Source organism: Macaca fascicularis, chromosome 9 (genome assembly GCF_037993035.2).
Source record: "Macaca fascicularis isolate 582-1 chromosome 9, T2T-MFA8v1.1".
NCBI classification, from domain to species: Eukaryota; Metazoa; Chordata; class Mammalia; order Primates; family Cercopithecidae; genus Macaca; species Macaca fascicularis.
Genome location: NC_088383.1, coordinates 85,161,262 through 85,186,905, shown reverse-complemented (window position 1 = coordinate 85,186,905; position 25,644 = coordinate 85,161,262). Strand labels below are relative to the sequence as shown.

At 37.2% G+C, this 25,644-nt stretch overlaps 1 protein-coding gene across 2 annotated transcripts in view; it reads right to left on the bottom strand.

Annotated features, from left to right (window-relative positions):
- Nucleotides 1-25,409, bottom strand: part of TMEM26 (transmembrane protein 26) — a 47,447-nt gene extending 22,038 nt beyond the window's left edge. For both annotated transcript variants that reach the window (XM_005565768.5, XM_074000776.1), the window contains exons 1-4: nt 24,960-25,409; nt 8,101-8,179; nt 3,145-3,258; nt 849-1,069 (exon numbers count right to left, since the gene is read on the bottom strand). In XM_005565768.5, coding sequence (XP_005565825.3) covers nt 849-1,069; nt 3,145-3,258; nt 8,101-8,179; nt 24,960-25,150 — 605 coding nt within the window. In that variant the 5' untranslated portion in view covers nt 25,151-25,409. The remainder of the gene's footprint in view (nt 1-848; nt 1,070-3,144; nt 3,259-8,100; nt 8,180-24,959) is intronic.
- Nucleotides 25,410-25,644: the final 235 nt, after the last annotated feature.

Genomic DNA, 25,644 nt, shown 5'->3' with positions numbered 1-25,644 from the left:
TATAATTGGGATATTAAATTTACTTGGTAAGTTAGTGTATTTTGTTGAGCTTTATGTTTTGTTGTTTGAGAAGCACAGCATAAAGTAAACTGTAGCATTAAAAGCCAGCCTCATTCCAATTTATTTTTATGGCATAGTGCAAAACAACCCAAGCTTAAAGTATATTCAGGCATTGAGACTTAAATCCCTAATGGTAAGGAAGTCGTTCTGTAAACAGATGTGATCATGGATTCTGAGTTTATTTGCTTGTGGCAAAAATGAAAGTACCAACTCAATAAGTTTTAATTTATAGGCCTCTACACCAGAAAGCCTTTGGGCACTTTGAACAAAACTGACTAAAAATAAAATTTAGTAAAATAAAACCTCTGCCCCATTCTCCATTTACACCAGAGAATGCAAATCCCCAAATGGATAGGAAGAGACTTCTCCATGTCTTCTCTCAGTGCTCTCTTAAACTGTAACTGCGCTGTGTTTATGATTGGCTATGCTTCTCACACTTAGGAGTGGAAAAGAGGGGCTAGGGATGGTCATTCCACTTCAGGTTTTCAGAGAACCATGACTCTATCTAACCTGTAGTCATGAAAACATGCAGAGCCTTTCTGTTCTCGCCCACAGAGAATATTATGTGTCTCTTTCTCTGGCAGAAATCTCCTTTATGTATTTGTCAAAAAGCATAAAGACTGTGCTGGTTTCTAATATGCAAATAGCAGCAAATTCTCTGATCCTAACATTGCATATAAAATATACTAAAAATTCGAATTCATGTGATATACAAGTCACAGAACCAAGAGACAGGTGCATGGTCTTGACCCTGAACACAAGGTGTTTTTGTTGCAAGGAATGCTCACCTCACATTTTGTTCTTCTAGGGTCTCACTTGTGAATTCCAGTATGTCAGCCGCTGTCCCCACAAACATAAGAAGAAGTTGAGAGAGTTGATCTCGAGTGATCCCGACTCCAATGGGTAAAAGCCATCTTCCAATTATTAGCATTAACAGGAATGTTTGATGGAGTCCCAATGTCCAAACTTTCTCACAAACTGTAGATAAGTTATTCACAAATACTTTGGCCTGTTTAACAGAAGTGTCATACAGACAGAAGGATTATGAGCCACCACCTGAGAAAGAAATATTTTCTTCACCATGATTTCAATCAAGAGTTTGCTTTTGTAGACAGTCATTTTCAGGAGTTATTCTTTACTTGCTAAAGAAAGTAAAATGCCTTTCAGCTGAACACTCTGGAAAAAATAAAGAGCTACTGTGGTCCTTAAGATGGGGGTGCCTATAACTAGCAAGTAATTTAAGCCTTAAACTTAAAAGTGGGATTATACCATATGGTATTTAAAGAACCAATTTTACAATGTTTTAAAGATCATGTCTCATTTTATTACACTGTGTAACAAAAAATAACACATAGCAAAGTTTTACAAAATCCATATTAATAGCACAAAAACTTCCTATATTTTTAATAGATTTTAAAATCTGAATTTACTAATCTTGAAATATTTTTAGCATTGTACAAATCTTCCCTTTCTTTTTGCTTTAAAACTCTATTATAGCTAAACATAAAAATGTAATAATGTTTATCGATTACCTAAATGTAAAGAAAGAGAATAACTATAAAATTATTTTTATTCTGAGTACATATTATTCAATAATCCATAAGCCAAAGCAAATTTTACTCTGCCATTATTCTTAGACCTAGAAAAACTTACATCCCACCAATGTATTCTGGATGACAACTCTTGCCCAATTACCTTCTAAATAAGTCTCAAAGTGTACTATTGCCCCTACAAGGACTTAGGTCTCCAGTGGATAATGATTCCAACTTACTTATGGAAGTGACTTAACTGTTTGTGCAAAATTCATTTATCCCTCTCCATCACTTGCTGATATCAAATGCACAAGGGAGGATAAAAGACGAGGCATAATGCTATCCTGATTGAAGCCAGACATGAAAATGAATAATCTTCCATTTGTACTCTTTCTTATATCAGTACTATGAAACTTTACATACATCATATTTAATGTATACAGAAAGCATACTAGTAAATATTAATAATTTTGATTGTCAGATGAAAAACTGAGAGAGAACCTAAGTGATTTGTCCAGACTGATGTAAATAAATTGTGATTGGAGCTTGAATTAGAACCCAAGGTTCATTCCACTAAACCTCACAGAACTAATAGTGCATCTCATTATTGAAAATACGTTTCAGTGATAGGGGCCTTTTCCTTTTTAAACAGGTCATGGTCAGTTTGCCAAATAACAGCCTTATGAAGAAAAAGAAAGGGATTCTGTTTTGGCCGGAAATCTTCTCTATTTTATTAATAAACAGCTACAAAATACATATGGTGGAGGCCCTGGCTAATTCAATAAGACAAGAAAATAAAATAAAACGTATAGGGAAGAAATAAAATAAAAGAAATAAAACTGTCTCTGTTCACAGTTGACATAATTGTTTAGGTAGAAAATCCCAAAGAACTGGCAAAAAAAAAAAAAATAAATAAATAACCTCCTGGAACTAGTAAACGTTTATAGCAAGGTTGTGGGATAAAAGGTTGATATACAAAAGTCAATCTCTTTCCTATATACCAGCAAAGAATAAGTGAAATTTGAAATTAAAAACAAAATGCCATTTTTATTGGCATCCACAACAATGTCATGTAGGTTTATCAGTTTTAACAAATGCACCACTGTGGTGCAGGGTATTGATGAATGAGGAGGCTGTACATGAATACAGAGTATATGGGAAATCTCTGTACCTTCCTCTCAATTTTTGCTGTGAATCTAATATTCCTCTAAAAAAGAAAGTCTTAAAATTATCATATCCCAATTTTTAAATTATATCATTGCTTCATAAATGTATATGTCTCTCATTGTGCACACATTATCCTCTTTAAGTGTTCCTTAATGAGGCAGGTTAAATGTATCTATTTATACATAATGTATCAATGTATATATTTATGCATATTAAATATGTTTAATAATTTAAAAATATAATTATTTTGTGAATTCATGAGCCAAATAATGGATAACTTTCTTCTGAAAAGAATTAGCTGGGAGAGGTGTATAGCAGGTAATTGAGAATTATACCAAGTCCACCATTTGCTAGACCCTTTAATGTACAGTGGAAAAGCTCTCACCGTCTCAATGAGATCATCAGCTCTACTGATTTGTTCATTGGATGTCAATGTTTGATTGAAGACTTCTTTTCTGCTGATATTCTGTGATGTTCCTTCAGCCTGGATACTGCAATACTAAGAATGGGGTCGGGGAAGGCAATTGTGGCAAAAAATTAGCACAATATGGTAGAGCTCAAAACATACAGTATGTCTCATAATATATAGTATATAGAGTTCAATCTGTTCAAGAGATTATGAGCAGATATGCAAAGTTTATACAGCATATACATAAACATTTCCAAAAATCAGAATATAGGCCTGAGATGGAAATCCACTTTTTAATCTATATGAAAAGAGTGTCAACTATACAAAATCTTATTTTTCCTTAGGTCGATGAGGATGCAAATACTGAGTCATTGCAGAGAGCTGTAGAATTTATAGATTGGTAACTGAGATTCCTTTCTTAAACCCTGCAAGAATTTAAAACCAAACAACCAGTGACAACAATAAAACATATATGATCCTGGTCAAGGAAATTATGGTGATTTTTTTTTTCTTTTTGTACTTTTATTTTAGGTTTTGGGGTTCACGTGCATGGGTAAATTGCATGTTGCTGAGGCTTGGTGTATAAAGAATTCCATCACCCAGGTAGTGAGCAGAGTACCTGAGAAGCAGCCTTCCAATTCACACTTCCCTCCATCCCTCCCCTCTCAAGTAGTCTCCAGTGTCTGTTGTTCCCATCTGTGTCCATGTGTATTCAGTTTTTAGCTCCCACTTATAAGTGAGAACACGTGGTATCTGGTTTTCTGTTCCCGTGTCAGTTTGCTTAGAATACTAGCCTCCAGCTTCATTCATGTTACTGCAAAGGACATGATTTAGCTATTTTTATAGCTGTGTGGTATTCCACAGTGTGTGTCTGTGTGTGTATATGTGTGTGTATATAGTATTTTAAGAGTTTGTTTCTTATCCAGAAGCCTCTTTATCTAAAATATCATATTGCTTAAGTAAATAATACAATCATTTTTAATCCTGTCAAGCACTGAAACAACCTAAAAAATTAGCACCAAAACATACATTTTAGTGACAGTGTAAGAGCCAATTTAGGTTTATGGAAAATTCAACAATAGACATAAAAAGTGGCATTTTTCCTTTTTTGTTTCTTCATTTTGTATGAGAATTTCTGCAGGTGAATTGTGCATGATATTTATCCACCGTATGCTGGGAATCCGAGGTAAGAGAAGGAAAAATTATATAAGAGAAGAAAGGGGTGACACTTGAAAATGTAGCTGTACCCAATGCATATTTTACAAACTGGCTTAAAAAAAAGTTGAAGGTTTTTCAAACATCTGCAGTGCTAACATATTTTGAAACACACACACACATTCACCACCACCACCACTACAACCACCATACATCCACGATCACACATTTGTATTTAGAGAGGACTTATTTTTTAAAAAAATTAAAGCTGTAAAAAGTGTATTTTTCTTAATCATTCTGGATACATCATCGACTACTCTATAAGCTACTTGAAAAAGCAGAAAAGAAAGTCTGCAAGAAGCTGTTTTTTCTACCCTCTATCCAAACAACTAGTATTATGGTTGAAATGACAAGAATAATTAAGAAAAATGGCCATATGCCATATCCGTAGGAGCAAAAATACAGTTGTTTGCACACTTTGTGTGTGTGTGTATATGTGTGCAGCTAAGGCTCCAAAAACAGCTAATGAAGATAAAAATTAAATCTTTAACCAAGCAACAAATTTTCATTGCAAAGCATGTTGGTGACTTTATTTATTTCCAGAGGAAAAACATTTGGACCATTCTGTAGGCATGAAAACAGACTATGTATTAAAAATGGTGACCTTAATATGTTTTTGACATTCTTAAAACTAAAAATACATAAACATCTTTTTATTTAAGAAAAAAGGCCATGCTTTAGTGCAGTAGAAGATAACGTGGAAGCAAATAGCTTCATAGTCCATATTATGGTATTAAGACTTATCTGAGTTGCTCTCCACTCCTGTTACTCTATTTGTCACAGATTGATAAGATTTTCCTCCAAGTGGCCTCTACATTGGGACTGCAATGAACAAGTGACTTCACTCTTAAAACCTAGCCTGACTTGTATTGTTTTGGGGATTATACTGTTTACATTCTGCCTTGTATAGGTGAGTTCACATAGATTATCGGGGTATCAACATGCCTTTTTTTTTTAATAGGCTGTGTATATTAAACTCTTATTAGCTTCAAAAATATTCCTCTGTGTCCAAGAAATTGTGACAACAAGAAGACCAGAATGTTTCCATTACTTTAATCTTGTCACTTCTTAAATGGACCTGAGAGCTAAGGTCACGATCATTGTCATGAACGTTTTGTTCCCATACATGTAGACCCAACCAGATTCAGCAATGAAGGTAAGAAATTAGTCATCTAGGAGAAATGTCTCATGAAATAGGTCAGGATGTTTTCCTAATGCCAAGTCATGGGTTAGAACATATAGTATATAGAGTAAAGGGAAAATGTGAAAGAAAATTAAACTGCTCTTTTCTACAATGAACAACTCAGATAATTCTGATGCAAACGCCTCTAAAATACAGAACAGATAGCTGAGAAGGGCAATATGGTTTAATGGACTAGATATCCGTTAGGTTCTAGGCCCCAGCATTACTGTGTATTTACTGTATCAACTTAGGAAAATTACTTAACCTGTCTGAGCCTCAGGATCCTCGTCTTTCAAATAGAAATGTACGCATCATGCCTAACTTCTGTAGTTGTTGGGTCCATAAATGTGAAAACATTTGTAAAAGTACAGGAGACTACCTGAAGAAAAGTGATTATTATCACTCCCAAAATGTTCTAAATGAGTACACTAGAAGAATTGCTGTAACTCCCTTTATTCTGCCATTTCTTCTTCCTTTAACTGCAATTCCAATGCTTTCTTTCTCTCTTACTATTTTTCTACTTTCATTTCTGCTCAGTCTGCCCAATTCAATCTCTGGGCATTCATTTTAATTCAGTGTCAAAATGAGTCAAATCCATTACTACTAAAGGTTCAATTTCTTTTGTAGTATGAAAATTAGAGAGCTACTGCTTGGGGCTCAAAAATCTTTTTTTTATTAAAAAGGGAGCTTTTGGTTGCACGTTATTTGTTGTAATGGGATTTGACCTGTATATCAATTAATTGTGCAACAAATTTATATTATAAAAGCATTTAGGGAAATGAATAGTTATTGTGTATGATAGCCATGTCATAGAATTGGATGTGAAAGAAACAATTGATTCAAATCACTAGAGCTTATTTTCATACCCTTGAAAGTAGTAAGTAGTAGAGATTGAAACAGTCCCCTAACTCTTTACAGTATAGTTTTAAAAAGCTACGATAACTTGAACCAAAAATATACAGTTACAAAAACACTTTTGCTACAGACATAGGAATAGTCTGTATGACTTTAGTGATTTTTAGCAGGAGATTGAAGGGAGAAAAATGTTTTCTTTATCCCTACATTCTTGGTACTTGCTTGTGGAATTCTTCAAAAGTAGTCCACAGAACTAAATTCCCCTTTGTGTGCCTATAATTTGGAGCAAGCCTTTTACAGATAAGGTTATACATTGGAGGCAGATAGGGTTACATATTGGAGGCTTAACCTTGCTATAAAATGACCAATTATAACAAAGAAATCTATGTAAGTCCAAATTCTCGCAGATCTTTTTAAAAGTATTTTATCAGTGAAGGTGCCGAAATATTACTAGGTCATAACTACATTTCTCTGTAACGTAGTCCTGTAACCTGAACTATGAAGTCAAAGCTGGAATCTGATGGACTTTAGTAATTTGGCCTCCCCAGCGTTGAACAGGAACATCAACAGCAGTATATGACTGCACCCAACCTAGAGACTGCTTATTAGAACTGTCTGTGTAGAAAATAACTGTTTAAAAAATATCTGTAATAAATTAGGGATTCTTATTGGAAGCTACTTTCTTTTTTTTTTTTTTTTTTTTTTGAGACGGAGTTTTGCTCTGTTGCCAGAGCTGGAGTACAGTGATGCAATCTCGGCTCACTGCAACCTCCACCTCCCAGGTTCAAACGATTCTCCTGCCTCAGCCTCCCGAGTACCTGAAGCTACACGTGTGCGCCACCAGGCCCAGATAATTCTTGTATTTTTAGTAGATAAAGGGTTTCACCATGTTGGCCAGGATGGTCTCCATCTCTTGACTTCGTGATCCGCCCGCCTCGGCCTCCCAAAGTGCTGGGATTATAGGCATGAGCCACCGCGCCCGGCCGGAAGCTACTATTTTATTTTTAGGACAATGTGATCTTCTAACACATATAAACCCACCTTCCACATGGTGGGTCCTACGACTCCTCTCCTTTAATCTTAGTTTCAGGGCTCTAGAAAAGAATTTCTTTTTTACTAAGGCAGCCCGTGGGACTCCCAAAAATTAATCTCCTGTAATCTGTATAACCTTCATTTTAAAACAGACTATTTTAAATGGCTCCTATAAGTTTAATTGTATTTATATAGCTGAGTACAGATAAGGGTTTTGTTTCTGTTTTTGAAATTCCTAAGTGTCACTTTACAGAATGCCAGATCATTGAGGCGTGCCCATTCTTAGCACAACATAGAAACTCACTGAAGCTGGAAGGATTGAAATCAAATTTCCACACCCCCAGGTAAACTCTACCTGTAGGCCCCTACCTATAGGGTGGGGGCCAGGGGAAGTCTTAGTAATAAGATCTCTAACACAAAATGTTAATTCACTATAGAATCCTAAATCTTACAATAATGTAATATTTTTTATTGGGGCTTTTATTGGCAAATCATGGATTCACTTCCTTTTGCTGATAGCCTCTTATTTATTCAATTCTTGATAACTCCAGTTACTTAGAAAAGTGAATTCCTGAAATAAATTGGATCATACTGTGAAAGTAGCTTATTGCTGAATATGTCAATTCCTACTTTCCAAAAAGAGGTACCTGGGTCTCATGGTGCAATTCAAGAAGCCATAATGATGGAACGATGCTAATCAGATATACAAATATGGCTGGCGAAAACCTGTGAAAAGAGAGAAGAAAAAATAGTTTAGCTAATTTAAGCTAATTTTTCAAAAAAAAATTAAGAGGAAGAATGAAAAACAAATGCACATACTCTGACCACATTGAGTCGAACCTTTTTATCTCAAGTGTTTATTTCAATGAAGGAAAAAGCATTATGTGATTTCCGCCATATGGATTACAAAGAAACAAAGTAACTGTAAAAGGCACTAGCAGCTGTCATTCTCACTGAATTTCTAATCCAATTAATAGACATTAATTTTGATATGGTTTAATGGGACACTGCCAATTAGTTTCAGGCACTACACTGGATATTTTGTATTTAATATGTTTTACAAAAAGCAAACACAGCAGCAGTAAATGTTGGATTTATTAGACATTACAATTTCAAGATTTGGCTACATTTTTCAACATTAACCTGGAATTCTGAGAGCTCAAACAATAACATGGTGCTAGAACACAAAAATCAGATGATAAGGACTAAGAATGAGAGTAACCCATTGGCTTTGTGCGTGATTGCTAAACCTATAAAATAAAAACACAAACAACCAACAGTGTAAGCCTTTGGTATTTTTTAAAGATATCTATATTCACTGTTTTCTCATTCAAAATTCAGAGAGGAATCTGAAGAGTGGACTTTTGTGATCCAGCACACTCAGGTTTAAATGCTGGTTTTGGCACTGACCTCTCAGTTTGTTTCCTAATCCACAAAAATGTCACTATATCAGCCAACGCAGGCTGCTGTACAAAAATACCATAGACTACGTGACTTAAACTACAGACATTAATTTTCTCAGTAGCTCTGGAGGCTGGAAGTCTGAGGTTAAGGGGCCAGAAGAGTGGGATTCTGGTGAGGGCTCCCTTCCTGACACGTAGACAGTGCCTTCTCCACGTGTCCTCAGATATCTGTCTCTTCCTCTTCTTATAAAGCCTTCAGTTTTATTGGATTAGGACCCTATCTTTATGACTTATTTAACCTTAATGACCAAATTAATCTCCAAATATTGTCACATTTGGGATTAGGACTTAAATCTAGAAATCTGGAAGGGGGCACAATTCAGCAGTTACATTCATCTCACAGAGTTTTTTATTTTACTTCCTGTAAAGCAGTGCCTGGCAGTGGTGGGAATTCAATAATAGGTAGATATTACTAGTATTATTATCAGACATGGTACAACATAAATGTTTCCTTAAAATGCTGAAATAAGAAAAATAACATACTTTCCAAATTTATTTCTTCAAATTGGTCCGGGCACAGTGGCTCAGGCCTGTAATCCCAGCACTTTGGGAGGCCGAGGCAGGTGGATCACTTGAGGTCAGGAGTCCGAGACCAGCCTGACCAACATAGTGAAACCCTGTCTCTACTAAAAATACAAAAAAAATAACCAGGCATGGTAGTGTGGGCCTGTAATCCCACCTATTTGGGTGGCTGAGGCAGGAGAATTGCTTGAACCCAGAAGGCAGAGAGGTTGCAGTGGGCTGAGACTGGCTACTGCACTCCAGCTTAGGCAACAGAGCAAGATTCCGTCTCAAGAAAAAACAAACAAATAAGCAAACAAAACAAATTGAACTTTATTTTAGAGGACTCTTGCATTACAGAACATCTCAAAGTCAAAGTTATGTCACTATAATTGTATTAAAATGCTTTTAATACACAGCAATAGTTTGAAATGACCTAGAAAATAGAAATGTTAATTGCTCAACAAGTAGAATTATTTGAGATGAAATGTTACCCAAACTATGTTATTATAATTCAGGAGAGAAAAGTGAAATGAAAAGAGAAAATTTAGAATGATATTTTTAAAGGCTATTAATTCTTTCACTAATAAATTTTTTCAACTTCTAGAGAAAGGAAGGGAGAAAGGGCAAGAGAAAGAGAGGTCTCTTAAAAAATCAATATTTAATATAGATACTCCCCCACCTTTGATTTCCTGCGAAAACCAATTTCGAAACAAAAGGTTATGGGTCATGATATTATTAAAATCTGTCTTGGAGGATGGTGAAGCTGTAGAGAGATATCAAAAGCCCATGTTTAGCATGCTCTTAAAAAGAAAAGAACAATTAACTTTTTGACCTCACATATCAAAGGAAACATCAGGAGATAGTATTTCCCTTGTGAAACTGGGAAAGAAAGTGAATTCTAGGTCAGAGGGACAGTAGGAATATGCATATTTTTGTTTGGAGACATCAAATGTTGGCTGGATTGCAATTTTGTTGAGTCCCTTGGGATTAATTTTGAGACTAACCCCTCCCTAACAATAATGTAACAATAATAATCTAGGGAAACCATAGCCTGAACATATAATAGCTCTTGAAAAAGGTTAAAAATAAAACAAACAACACCCTTAACATCTTCTGTGCATAAGATTTATTTCTATAATTGGAAAAAAGTACTATCCTGTTTCAACGTATTTCCTCTAACTGGGAAACTGGTTATATAAACAAACAAACTTCAAGATTCAAGATGTTTTGTGTTGCCTAATAGAAAATCTAAACTCCATAATCTGATATTCGAAGACTTCATTATCTGGTCTTATCTCCACTTTTCCTTCCTCTTCCCTTACCACATCCTATCAAGTTGAGCAACTCAGTAGTTACAACCGACTGTGTATGTTAAATAAAACAAACAAAATGCTTTGGAAAGTTCCTCTCACTTCAATCCTCTTTATTAGATTATTTGACCTAATGAAGAAAGGGGTTAGGAAAAAGGAATCATATTGAGGGCCCAAGAATTAATTATATTCAACTCAATTCTCAGCCTTGTTTAACTAACCATGTGTCTCTGGTAAGAACAAAGTGCTCTCTGCTCTTTTAGTTTGGTTAATCTAAGGAGAGAGGTTCTGCAATGGTTTTACAGCAAATATCTCCCAAAATTATGAAAGCTTATTTTGGAATAAGCTTTTTGGAATAAATTTTATTTTGGAATAAATAAGCTTTCTCTTGCACATCTATCCACCAACATTCTACTCGTATTTGAAAGGCACAGCAGGAATTAATCTTAACCTGTATTTCTCTTGTGGCCCAACACATGCTGTACTGTTTTATAGTTACATGTATATTAGATTTTGCTTTCCTAACATAAGTTCCATGAAGAAAGGTCCTTAGTCTTATATATCTTTATATCTCTTTCCTCTTCCCACTCCTTCATTTTCTCTTCTCCCCAGTGGAATCATAGTGTCTTACTAAGTCTCAAATTAATGCTTATTAAGCAAATGCCTAAATGTTTGAATGCCTGAATTTATAAAGGAAAGAAGGACTGAACAAATAAAGTGAATAAAGACTACTGATATCTATAAGGATCTTTCATTTCAAGAGGTCTGGTATCAAGTAAGCTCTTCTAGCTATGACCCTTGAAATATTATATGTTAGTAAGACCCAGTATAAATTTCAGAAACTTAGAAGACCCAAATTTGAATCCTGCCTTTTCCATGCACTCATCTTTGGAAATTCACAACCTTCCCTGAAACTGAATGTCCTCATCTGTAAGACGGAGAAAACAATACCCATCTCATAGTGTGGTTATGAGGATTAAGTAAGACAATGTGTGCCATGAGATTGACACCTTAGGTGCTCAACAAATGTACTTGCTGCTTTCCCTAGACTCAGCTCTGAAAATGTACTCATGGCTACATATTTGTTACTTATGCTTATGAAGGACTCTTAGAGGACAGCCAATTAGGACACTGTTTCTTCATATAATTTATAATGACATATTTTTAAACCATGATTCTCAAAACTAAACCTGTATAAGGTCGTGCACACTGGCTCATGCCTGTAGTCCCAGAACTCTGGGAGGCCAAGGGGGGTGAATCACTTGAGGTCAGGAGTTCGAGACCAGCCTGACCAACATGGTGAACCCCCATCTCTACTAAAAATACAAAAATTAGTCGGGCATGGTGACTTGCACCTGTAATCCCAGGTACTCTGTAGGCTGAGGCAGGAGAATTGCTTGAACCCAGGAGGTGAAGGTTGCAGTGAGCTAAGATCACACCACCACACTCCAACCTGGGCAATAGAGCGAGACTCTGTCTCAAAAAAAAGCAAAAACAAACAAACAAAAAAAACAACAAAAAAACTAAACCTATATAAAACTCCTTGAATCAAGGGCCCTTTTCTTTGTACTGTTGAATACAAACATCGTTATGCCTAACTTCACAATCAATGTTGAGGCAATTACTGTCACACTGCCATGGTTTGCATGGAGCATTTACCCATCACGACCTACAAGATGCTGCTCACTCAGGGCCCTGCCCACCTCTTGGGCTCTGTTGCTTGCCATTCTTCCAACTGTGTTCATGTAACAGTGTTCTTCTTCCAGTTCTCAAAAAAAACCAAAGTGCTATCCTAACTGAAGCCCTCACACACGTATTTCTCTCTTTAGAAATACCCGCCTCTCCTACCTTTTTAAACTTTATTTTTATTTTTATTTTTTAAATTATTTTTTATTTTCCATAAGTTATTGGGGTACAGGTGGTGTTTGGTTACATGAGTAAGTTATTTAGTGGAGTAAGTTATTTAGTGGTGATTTGTGAGATTTTGGTGCACCCATCACCCGAGCAATATACACTGCACCCTATTTGTAGTCTTTTATCCCTCAACCTCTACCACATATCAGTTATATGGGACTTCAGAAAACTTTCCTTATTCCTTAAGTCTAAATTATCCCTCTCTGGTCACTTCTGGGTCTTAAATTTTCAATATTTATAATTACATATGTGCATATGTAGATGTGTGTGTATTTGATATCATTTAAGTGTTGACTCCAAGCAATTCTAAATAATGCAAGCACCAGAACTGGGTCTGTCTGCTCAAAATTGCAGTCATCTCTTAGTATCTGGGAGGGATTGGTTCTAGAAACCCCGCAGGTAGCAAACACTATGAATGCCTAACTTCTTTATATAAGATAGTGTAGTATTTGCGTAAAACCTATGCACATCCTCCCTATATTTTAAATCATCTCTACATTACTTATAATACCTGATATAGGTGTAAATGGTATGTAGATAATTGCTGTACTGTATTGTTTTTTATTTGTATTATGTTTTAGTGTCACATTGTTGTATTTTTTTTTCCCCAAATATTTTTGATCTGCAGTTGGTTGAATACGCAGGTGTGGAGCCTGCATATATGAAGGGCTGGCCGTATACTCTCTGCTCCTTCCAGAGTATCTGGCATATGATGAGCTTGCCACAAACATTTAACGATTTGATAAGGCTCTGGTTGATTTACAGTTTCTACTTTTTTGACACTCTGTTGCTGGTTTGACTAAAAATTTCTTCTTGAAATATCATCATAAACTGATTTTTATTGGAAGTTTTACAGACGAAAACTAATTTTATATGTTCTGCTCCTATGAAAAACGTAATATTTTAGTGTGATATCATTGCCACTAATTATTATTTTGAGGGTTTGCAGTATTCTTGATCATGTATTGTCAGTGCAATTCATTTTTAGAACGAAGAAGAGTGTGAAGTTTAAAAATTAATAAACCAGATTTTATTTTAGTCTTTGTCTTGACGGCATCAAGAGTAAGGAGATATGGAGTACCTTGTATGACGACTAATACCATGGAAAGGTCTGGCCAACTCACAAATCATTTATATCAGGTTTCTGGATAACTGTTTATAAACATACAATATATTGGACTGATAAAAAGCTGATAAGTATATGATTCAATGACTAACACATGTCCAAGTGAAAAATGTTTACAAATGGACAATACCCTATTACCAGTGAGCTATCTGCCCTTAGAAACTCAGATTTATTACAATCCCAATTACCTGTCAGAATACCAAAGTTGTCCAACATGAATTCTTTAATGCCAAATTACGTTGTTCAACGATTTTTTCATATAAAACCCTCTTAAAATCTTTCTTTTCCATGAAGTTGTGTTTTTTTGTTTTAATTCCATAGCTCTTAGCCTACCTACCAATTCTCTCCCAAGTACACAAACAGGAGCACCATCTCAAAGGAATTTTTCTTTATATATTTACTTGTTTATCTAAAAATTCATTTGTTTTGTTTTATTTGTCTATGAAATATATAGGTATATGTGTGTGTATATATAGGTCTTGCTACATATTAGACACTGCTCCAAGCTCTTGAAAAGCTTTACTCATTGCTTTTGTCAGTTCATTTCATCCAAAAGTAAAATATTATTTACCGTACAAAGTTGTCATTTCAACAAATTATAATGTTTTCTACAAAATGATATGTCATGACATTTAGCAATTTAGCCCTGTAGTAAATTTTATTTACTTTGACTCACCATTAGTCTAGAATTAGGATTCCATTTTCCTCTTCCTAAAAATGACAATTATTAATGTTTTCTTATTGAAAAAATATCATCCACTCATTTTTATAAAGAAACAACAATATAAATAAGCCTATGGAAGAAAAATCAGCCATATCACTACCTTGTTTAGTTTTTCTCTGTCTTCTCATCATATGTATATATCTGAAAATGGATAATATTTAAGTGAAGCAAAAATAATATTCAAAATGTACTTTAATTGAATCCAGATTTTATTTGTATTTCATTTCTCAATATTTTCTCCTCTACAAAAACAGAGTGAAATTGTAAGAATACTAGACCCAAGTTTCAAAATCTCATGTTAAGTGAGATTTTGCATGTTCTCAGTAAAATTTCTGGAGCAATTTATAAAAATTTATTTTCATGGAAATCAGAAAACTAGGTCATGATATTCTTTTGTAAGTCCCTAAACCTGTCTAACAATGCAAAGGTTGTTTGTCCTTCTTACATGTAGACTCATTTGCCTAAGTGGGCCTTAACATGTACGATTTCCATCAAGGCTGCTTGGCAAGGGCGTTCTGTTAGTGTGTAAGGGGAATATGATGACCAATATAACAACCTCAGTATTTCCTCTACCTCTCTTCAGTTCCTCAAAGTGAACCCAGTGCTTTTGCAGAACACAAAGCCTCTGAATGCCTGGGAAGTCACCAGTGTGACCCCAGCCACCACCCATTAATCTTCTTGACTAGCATGTCCCTCATCACCACCTCCCTTCCCAAAGCCCTTTGCAAGTGCCTGTCCCCTGGCAAGTAAGCCACAACTAAATGGCCAAGAGCTAATGAGAATTCCCCCCAAAATGGAAAACTGAATATGAATGAGAATGTTTTAAAAGGTGCCAAGATCAGGCCGGACATGGTGTGTCACGCCTGTAATCACAGCACTTTGGGAGGCCGAGGCTGATGGATCACAGGGTCAGGAGATCAAGAACATCCTGACTAACACGGTGAAACCCCATCTCTACTAAAAATACAAAAAAAAAAAAAAAAAAAAATTAGCCAGGCGTGGTGGCAGGCACCTGTAGTCCCAGCTACTGGAGAGGCTGAGGCAGGAGAATGGCGTCAACCTGGGAGGCGGAACTTGCAGTGAGCCGAGATCATGCTACTGCACTCCAGCCTGGGAGACAGAGCAAGACTCCGTCTCAAAAAAAAAAGAAAAAAGTGCCAAGATCAGTTGATAGGTTTGTTTATTCAGTGATCTTAAGGACACCAGACAAATAATGACAGAAGAGACAAGGAGGAATTTCAAATGGGTTGAGAAAATCCATTGCAATGAAATCTTTCTTTGTATTTCCAAAGCCCTTGAAGATTGTCTACATTTAGGTTTTGTAAAGAGAAGATACTGCTGAATGTGACTCTTAATTATAATTTTCATTGTTTGTTGTTGCAATTTAAAAAAATAGTCATATTCCCAAATAATGATATAAACTGATAGCAAAATTAGTACCCCATATACTTCACTCAGTCTAAAATTTTCCAAGAGTAGGCCTAAAGCAAGCACAAGCTTTATTACAACTGAAGTTGTTCACAAACTCCAGCAATATGTTTCACTATTACTAAACTAGTTAATATGAATTCATTTGAGGATCTACATACTATCTTTCTCATAAAATATTTTAGAACAAAAGAAAATCATGGCATCCTCCTAAATGAATTGTTCCAATTGAAATCCTAACTATCACCATCATGATACTCTTTCAACCTGAAAAGCACATCTTTCTTTTCTGGACTCATAACCACCAGTACCTCAGAAATCATTTACCTCTGAAATGTTCCTTGTCAACAAGCCTACCTTACTGATTGTATCCTGATTCTGCAGGCTTTCCACACTCTCTGACTTAATTTGTGAAAAATTATTTGGTTCTCTAAATGTCATTTTATATTGTTTTCATATAACTATATATATATATTCTATTTTTTATAAAACCACCACCACAGCATCTGGTACAATAAATGCTTATTTAATGAACAAATGAACTTATATTGCTGCCAACTACAGGAACTTTAATGCTCTCTGAGAAAATAAAATGCATTATAATTGTTCTTTGTGTAAGGCTTTAGTTTATTTCATTCTAAGTAAAGACAGTAGTACTTATTTCTGTTCTGTAGAGGAGATTGGCTTTTTAGGACAAAAGTTAAAATAGTCTAGAATTTTCCCCCTTTTCTTCCTTTTACATCCTGTTTTGGTTTTACAAGAATGTCTGCTTGTGCAAGAGTGCATCTGAGCCAGACACTCTTGTATGTAGTGTGGACTTCCCTACATTGTGTTCTAAGCAAAATCATCACAGTCTTCCTTTAGCAGGTGACTTGAGTTTTACCTACATAATTAAAACAAAACAAAACAAAACAAAAACAGAAAAAAAACACCACCAACAAAACTTGACGCTTTCTCTACTACAGGCAATCCTTGACCCTAAAAATTACGTAGTAATGTAGTTACTGAATACAAAAAGTAAGAAATAGGTTGATGGAGTAAGGGGAAGACTTAACACAGGATTACCAAGCTTTCAATCCTGGGAAGAAGAATCCTTCTCCAGACCTCTAAGCTGTAGCTTCCCCATCTGCAAACAGAGGCGTAAAGACACTACCAGGGCTATTGTGAGGATTGGATGAGTTGATGCGTGCAATGCCAATGCCTGGCTCAATAAATGTGAGTGCTCACCAGATGCTAGGAATTGTTTTCATTATCTATTATTATCAGTTGTGACCTTGGATAAATGATTTAGTGTTGGTGTGCATTAGTGTACTCACCCTAAAATGGTAATTAAGATGGCAACTAATTTATAGAGTCAATGTAAGGATTACATGAGACAAGGGAAAGAAAGCAGGCTGTAGCATTGTCAGTACCCAATAATTGATAAGTGGTACTACCTCCATTATCATCATCACCATCATCACCTTCATCACCATCATCACCACTAGTATTAGAAGACTGTCTGAGAATGGCACCAGCTAATTTATTTTGAGGCTATTTCAGGTAGATTAAAATGTGTATGGGACAGGAAGCTCAATCTGGGAAATAAGAAAGCAAAGGAACACTACCGGAACAGCCCCACCCCCTCATCCAGGGCTACAGCAGCACTGATGTTAGAGGACCTCTTTATGTGCTTAAGGGTGATTGATTTTTATTCTAATAAGTGGATAACATTAAGTCAGTTGTACATTATCGACCTCTTTGAGGTAAGTCAGACAAAACAAAGATAAAATGAACCCATCTCCTTAAATAACTATAGGTAATAGGTTTATATTCAGAGTAACAAAATTTGCGTTCACCCTGGCATGTTACATTAACAAGCCTTATATTCTTAATATGATTTCAATATGACTTTCCAAAAAAGCACATTTCATTAAGTGCCTACATTAAAAATTTAGTTTTTAAAAAAAGGGAAAGAAACTGTTATTTTTAACAAAACATTTTATATACTGAAGGCCTAATTGTCCTAGTACCAAGACTTTATAGGAATTTCCAGAGTAGTGGGGAATATACACAGAGGGAGAATAAACCTTGACGTAAATGTGAATTTTCCACTGTTGGAAAAAAGTTAAGCTATTCAGATTTGTCCTGATGCTGTATGCATAATGTCACTGCCATGAGAAGAAATGCATGAAATTTCAAAGTAGGAATATATTTATGCTGACTTATAGGAGCTGCCCATGCTAATTTATACTTTGTTATTTTTCCAGTCAAGTACAAGAAGTGAAAAAAATATATCAGTAACCTTAATTTTCAGTTCTAAGTGTCTCAGTTGAACATGATCATAAAGAAAGCATGGCCATCATTCAGTGGTTCCATTTCTTGGAGCTCCCATTCTACTTGCAGACATAATTATTACATTGGTCTGAAGTCTTCTGTGAGGCAAAAGAAGGAAATACGACCTCTTGGGAGTAATGCACGGTACTAATTTTTGAAGAAGACTCTTCTTCCTAAACCATGACTTGGATTACTAAAAGCAAAGCCATTTGCTAATAACATTCAGTGTGTGCTTCCCAAAATGATACACATTTAAGTCATCCTTCTGCAGTGAGTTCAAGACTCAGGATATAAAACACACATTCCCACAAACATACAGGAAGATAACAAATACAAGCATACTTTGGTTTCAGATATCTCAATAAAGCAGATCACACAACATTTTTGGTTTCCCAGTCCATATAAAAATTATATTTACACTATACTCTAGTCTATTAAGTGTGCAACAGTATCATGTCTTAAAAAATGTACATACTGGCCCGGTGTGGTGGCTCCTGCCTGTAATCCCAGCACTCTGGGAGGCTGAGGTGGGCTGCTCACGAGGTCAGGAGATCGAGACCATCCTGGCCAACATGGTGAAACCCCGTCTCTACTAACATACAAAAAATTAACCAGGCGTGGTGGTGTGCACCTGTAGTCCCAGCTACTCGGGAAGCTGAGGCAGGGGAATGGCTTGAACCCGGGAGGCGGAGGTTGCAGTGAGCCAAGATCATGCCACTGCACTCCAGCCTGGTGACAGAGTGAGACTACATCTCAATAAATAAATAAATAAATAAAAATGTTTTATTGCTAAAAAGAAAATGCTGACACAGAGGCACAGAGTGAACACACATGTTGGAAAAACAGTGTCAAGACTTGCTCCCATCAAGGCTACAACAAACCTTAAAAAAAAAGCACTATATGCAAAGCACAGTAAAATGAGGTATGCCTGTAGTATAAACCCTCAGATACACTAAAAAGCTAAAGAGAGATTTCAGGAAAGTTGGACATGAAGTGTGAAGAGGGAGAGAAATTGTTTATCTTCTGAGAGAATTTCCAGTGCCCAAGTTGGCCATATGGAAGTCACAGGGTCTCCTTTCAAATCCCTCTATGTCATCCTCTCTGGGGTCCAAAAAGATTGCAGTGGGGAATGGGGAAGGAAGAATTTTATTTCCAAACCTTCTCTCTGGCATTTTCATAAACATTTTTGATGGAGGAAAGTACATATTATCACATACTACAGAATTACATCACACAGAGTTCTTCCGCATTGCTCAAAACTTATAAATCAAGATCAGATTTCACACAGTATGCATCTGTTGAGTCTAGGTTTTCAATTTCACTGCTGAACTTTTCAAATGCAATTGAATGATCTAAACAGATTTCAGTGAGCTTTTTACAAAATTGGTTTGAATTTGAGATCAGTTTAGGATAGAATCCTTTCTGTTTCCTAACTTGTCTTTTCTGTTTTCAGCTGTGAGCCATCCAGACAATATCTAATGCACAGTGTTTAACATGAGGTATGTAAAGTTAAAGAAATTCAGAAGAGTTTTTAACATGGAGTCTAAGGACACTGGAATAATAAGAAAAAGGGAAGAATAGAAAAACAGTATTAATCGGTCATTTGAGGGTATGTCAGAAATATTTGAAGGCTCATGAAGATTGTCCCTTTTTCTTATCCTCCTCATGCCTGGCTGGCGCCCTCTCTTCTCGAAGGCCTAAGCTCAAAGGTCACATCCCCAGTTAGGACTCTCTGACCATCCAGTGGCACCTTCCCCTGCACACCCCCCTCACTCTGTCACCCAAACCACTGAGGCCTTCAGAGTTCTGATCACTCATTTGTTCAATTTTCTGTTACCTATTCATTCATCTGTTTATTAATTACTTACATCTTTATTTTCTGAGCCCCTTGACTAAAACGTGAGGTTTGCGAGGGCAAAATTTTGCCTGTTTATTCACTTCCATATTGTCAGTACTTGACACAATGTAGTAGATGTTCCGTACATTGTTGTTGAAAGAAGAGTGTAAACACTGTGCCCTCTCTAGAGAAACCTGCTCAAGGTTGCCTAATTCACCTGCCCACCCAGGAGGTTCTGTCTCTACATGGCCTTCGCACACCTCTCTCCAGATACAGCTCTCACCCATTCTTCCTGCGACAGCTCAAATGCTGTCAAGTTTCCTGTGCCCGACCCAGTATTCAGCAGCACATCCTTTCTCCTTTGAACTGCTGGAGTGAGTAAGACTGGGAACCTGGAGTTTTCACTCTTCTCTCTCAACTGACAACTAACTGGTCCCAAAAGAGATGACTTAATAAGTCTGTGCCTCAGTTTCCTCATCTAAAAATGGGAGAAAACAGAGAAACAAAATAAACCAGATACTGAAAGGATGAAATGGGATCATCTGTGTGGAACACTTGGAAGGTTCTGGAACATAGGAAATGCTAAATATTCATAATTATTCTCATTGCAGCACATTTGAGCACTTTATCAAAATGCTACCTTTTAAAATGTCAACCGTGTTTGTTTTCTGTTTTGTTTGTTTTTTTTTTTTTGGTCTGGTCACGCAGTGTTTAGCATAGTACTATATCATGCTTGCTCATTAAGCAATTCAGAAATACTTGTCTGATTGAACCTAATAAAGTAAAAGGAAATGAGAGATAACAAAGCAACGTGACCAAATAGGTGAGCTATTATTTATTAACTCACAAATGATATTTTCCTTGGATTTATCTGGGGAAGAAAGCTCCAGTGCCTAAAATTGTATACTTTTGCCAGTAAGTTCAACTTAGCTTTCTACTTATTCTCAGATAATGCCTGCTTTCGAGTGAACAGGCTTCAAACTTGTCACAATCTTAGTAATTTTTTTCTATCCCTGAGGAATATTTTATTGGCTGGAAAGCAGCCGAAATGTTGCCTTTTCTTTGACTTTACCTAAATGGTAATTCACAGATCCATTGGATTGTTGCCCAGACAATAGAAAATCAAATCAAGAAAAGCTTAAGCCAAGTGATATTCATTTTCATCTTACAGAAATGTAATTAAATACGCAGGTGAAACAGATAAATATTAGGTGGAAAAAAAGCAAACTCCAGGAGCACACATTTTTTTAGCTTAACGGGGGACGTGTTGTTGGCTCACCTTCTCTATTCTATAGGATTCCAACAAATTAAACGTCTCCAACTGGCGAGTTAGTAGTGTTGATGTAATGTTGCTTGTCCCTGGACAGCTGAGCTCAGCAATTCCAGTTCCATGTTTCCTTTCCAAAGGATAGCTAAAGAAACATTCTCTGGATAAGTGTCATATGTTTGCTATGTTTCAAAATATTTAGTTCACATTTTTCTCTATAGATCTATTCATTGTTCCACGATTTCTATAGATTGGACTCGTTTGGGTCCAAGTGTAAATTTAAATTAAAAGGACAATATTCAAAGTAGCCCAGAGTAGTCCAAAGGAGGTTCATGGATCTGATTTTCAAAGAAAAGAACTTTTCCACCGTGTGTGTGTGTGTGTGTGTGTGTGTGTGTGTGTATGTCCATCATTCAGGTTTATTCAATCACTCAATCTATTCTAATCTATTCTTCTTTATTTATTTTCAATACGGAAGGTTTTTTTTTTCCTTTTCCCCTTCTCTTTCTCCTCCTCCTTCTCCTTCACTCCTCACTTCAACTTGTAGAAACAATGCTTTCAACCGATACAAAGGGGCAATTCTTTTACATTTTAAAAAAATGTAACCATAATATACACAACTCTATAACTTTAGTGTCTTGATAATATATCATGGACATTCTTCGAGTTTAGTGGTTAACATCTAGCTCATTATTTTTAATGTCAGTAAAATAGCCTATAGTATGAATATTTCACAATTCTTAACTATTCCTTTGATGGATAATCAGTATGCTTTCAGCTTTACTTTCCACAAACAAGATGGATATTAATATTTTTGCTCATGTCTTCACATATGGGTACCTTTGGTTCTATAGGGTAGATTCCAAAATATAAGACTATAAGAGCAATGGAACAAAGGTTTATCTATGTATCTATATAGATTAATGCATATTAATATTTTTCTATATAGAGGTATAGATGTTGTCATAGTGTTTGCTTCATCTCTATTTAATTCCATCAGCCTAGATTTTCTAATGGAAATTTTTTCTTAACACTCAAAACCAAAAATTATACCTTGCTTTACCAGAATACTTCACCTAGAAAGGGAATGTTCCCCAAATCTAGCCCTTTTTCATTGTTACCGTATTGTTTTAAAGATAATTTCCTACATGTTTTAGCAGCCCATGTTCTGATTTTTTTCTCTCATATTTATGACAGAATAGTGTGTGGGCTTTGTCTACCACAAGAATGAACATATTTGTATACTCGGTTGTATTTGGTAACATCAACAGAATAAAACATTACTAATCATATTCCTTTTTAGACCATTTACTAAGACTCATTTGTTGCTGCAATTTTACACTAAGTCAAATCAATCAACTTTTTTCTTTACTTATTTTCAAATTTGCTTATTTCAAATATGGCATAGTAGATACTATGCCAGCAAGATTTTCCTTGAATTAGTGTTATAATGCACAGTATATATAATGGGTCTGTTCTTCTGAAATAAAGGTGAGAATTTTTTTTTCAACACTTTTGCCTGGAACCAATAGTGTATTGGCTAGTCGCTCAAGTAAATTTGTCTGACATGTGCAGACCTAAAATGTGTCTAGTTGATACAAGAATATTTTTAATAAGAAGAAAATAAAGAAAAATCTTTGGATCTAGAAAAGATCATTGCTTTTTTATTCATCACCAATCAACATATATTATTTCATATAATTCTCTAATTGCCCATGAGGTAAATATTCACAGGTAAGAAATTGAGGCTGAGACACTAAGTAGCCTGCTCAAGGTCTGACAGCAAGTAGGAAAACCCAGATTTTACCCCATTATCTGTCTGATTTTGAGGTGCATATTCTAAACACTAGTATATCCCCAGTTTCCTGCATTACTTGACTTACTGACCATCACTCATTTTTATCCCAACCATTTTTCCTCTCTCAGTTGTAAGTTACATGTCAGTCCCAATCAGCAGTAAACAAAGATATAGAAATGAAGGTAAAGTTCCATTTGTATAGGATTTATACACAACAGGAGTATATGACTTAATGCAAGTTAAGGCCTCTGGTCTACTCGTGGAGGGAGAGAGCAAGCCTCTCTTCTGAGGTTGAAGGTCTCCTAGAATCTCTGGTGGTTGGTGGCAAGACTATTTTCCATGGAACAGTTTTCAGCCTCAGACTTCATCTTTCTGTGACCAAAGATATTTCCACTCTGGTTTGTTAAACCTACTCAGTCAAAGTTAAATCAATGTTATATGACCTGCTGAGTGAACAAACACTTTTCTCCCCTTTTGTTTCTTTAACCCTGAGGCTTATTTGGGAAGCTAACACCATTTTTCTTTGAGATTTCCAAAAGGCACACTGGAAAGTACCTCAAATGTCTCATGCTTAATAAATTCTTCATGGGGGTGGGGAAGTGGAGGCAAGAGTAGTCACATTCCCATCTTGGTTGTATTAAATTAGAATTGTTCTTGAATAATTCGAGCATTGATAATTCTAGAAATTTTTCAACAGTAGAAAATATAAGCAAGATTCACATCATCTTCAGAGGCAACATGTTTTCTTCCATGAACTGTCAGGAAATACAAAGCATTTTGTAGTTTAATATGTAAAACTGTAGAGCGGTTGTTTCATTTTTTGAATACGATGACTATAATGCCATTGTGTATGTAATTTGCAAATTGCCTAATACCATTTTCTCCTTTCTCATAGCATGAGGTATTTTTAATGTATTGATACATATGAAAACACATCCCATTTTAAGAATTAATACAGAAAGAGGCCTAACTTGCAGAAGTTCTGGATGAACTTCCAGACGGATTCCTCTGGGGGTTAGGAGAGGCTCTTTGTCAATGGCAAGAGAATCTTTTTCTCAATTATTTGATTGTCATTCAAGCCTTTCGGGGAGAAAATGAGCACCACACGTGGCGTGTAGTTCTTGTACACAGAGGTTAAGACTGAACTACTACCTGCTGGTCCCTTCACCAGCGTTACAACCCGTTCCTGGCAAGATAGGCCGTTAGCCAAGCCCCAAAGCCAACAAACCCAGACACCTGAAGCTGGCGCTGTGCCAGAGAGAGCGCAACGCCTGCGGCTGGAGGGAAGGGAAGCGGATGAAACCCCAGATGCGCAGCGAGGGTCTTCTCGTCTTAGGAGGGTGGCCCGTGTGCTCAGCTCTTGCGAAGGTCGCTGATGCCCAGCGAAGGACATTCCCACACGTGCACGCACGCAGAGTAACCCGCGCACACTCACACACCCCAGTTTCAGAAGGCACACTACATGGCAACCTCCTTGTCCCATGACTCCCCTATTTGGGGGGCACATTCAGCAAAACAGACCAGCGCTTCCTCCCTTTACTGATCTTCCAAGTTTCCAAACCTGAGACTGGGTGACTCTTGCCTAGGCTCACGGATCGAGCCTTCCCAGTGTTGCACTGAGACCCTAGGGTAGCCCTGGCGTGCCCAAGAGATGCGCAAGCATCTCGTGCCTTCCAAGCTCCCAGCGAGGACAAATGGGGTCCAAATTCTAGTAGAATCTGCGGGTTGCGGGAAGATGGACTCTAGGGCTGCCCGCGAGTGCGGTGGGGGACAATACCTTAGGGCCCCGTGAGCCCTCGCTTTCCCGGGGCACTCTCACCATTTGTAGCCTCTGCCGCGCTTGAACCTCAGGGTGAGCGCAGTCTCCAGGAAGAGCAAGAGGTTGAGCAGCGCGAGCAGCCAGTACCACGACTCCTTCTTCACCTCGGTCACTCGCCAGACCCCGACCAGCGAGTGCAGCACGAACAGCAGCCGAGTGGCCAGGGCGTTGAGGAAGACAAGCCCCTCCATGCTGGCCCGCGCACTCTGCCTACGGCCCCTTGCCTGCGCCCCCAGGACCCTGCCGGGCGCGTCCGGAGCCCACCCGTGGGCAGGAATATGACAAGCACTGAGACTTGCTGCTGCTTGTGGTCCCTTCTCACCCTCAGCGCCCGACGCCGGTAGAGCTGGTGCGCAGCTCGCCCCTCCCCCAAACTTCCTGAGAACTCTTCAAAGAGGGGCGAATCCAAACCCAGCTTTTCCAGACGGCTGGGCTTTCCAGGGAGTGTGTAGCTGCGCTGCCCCGGCTCCTGGGCGTTATTCTCCAGCGCTGCCCACCCCCCTCCCAATCTCGGGGCCAGTCTCCATCCCTGTCCTCTATCCCCGCCCCCGGGCCTCCGTGAGGTCCCCAAGAACTTCCCCATCACGAGGGGGTGGAAAGAGAAGGGAGGAGGACTGAAGGTCAAGGTGCAGCACAGCCAGAAAGGCGGAGGAGGAGCGCATCTCTGGCAGCTCCTCCTTACTTT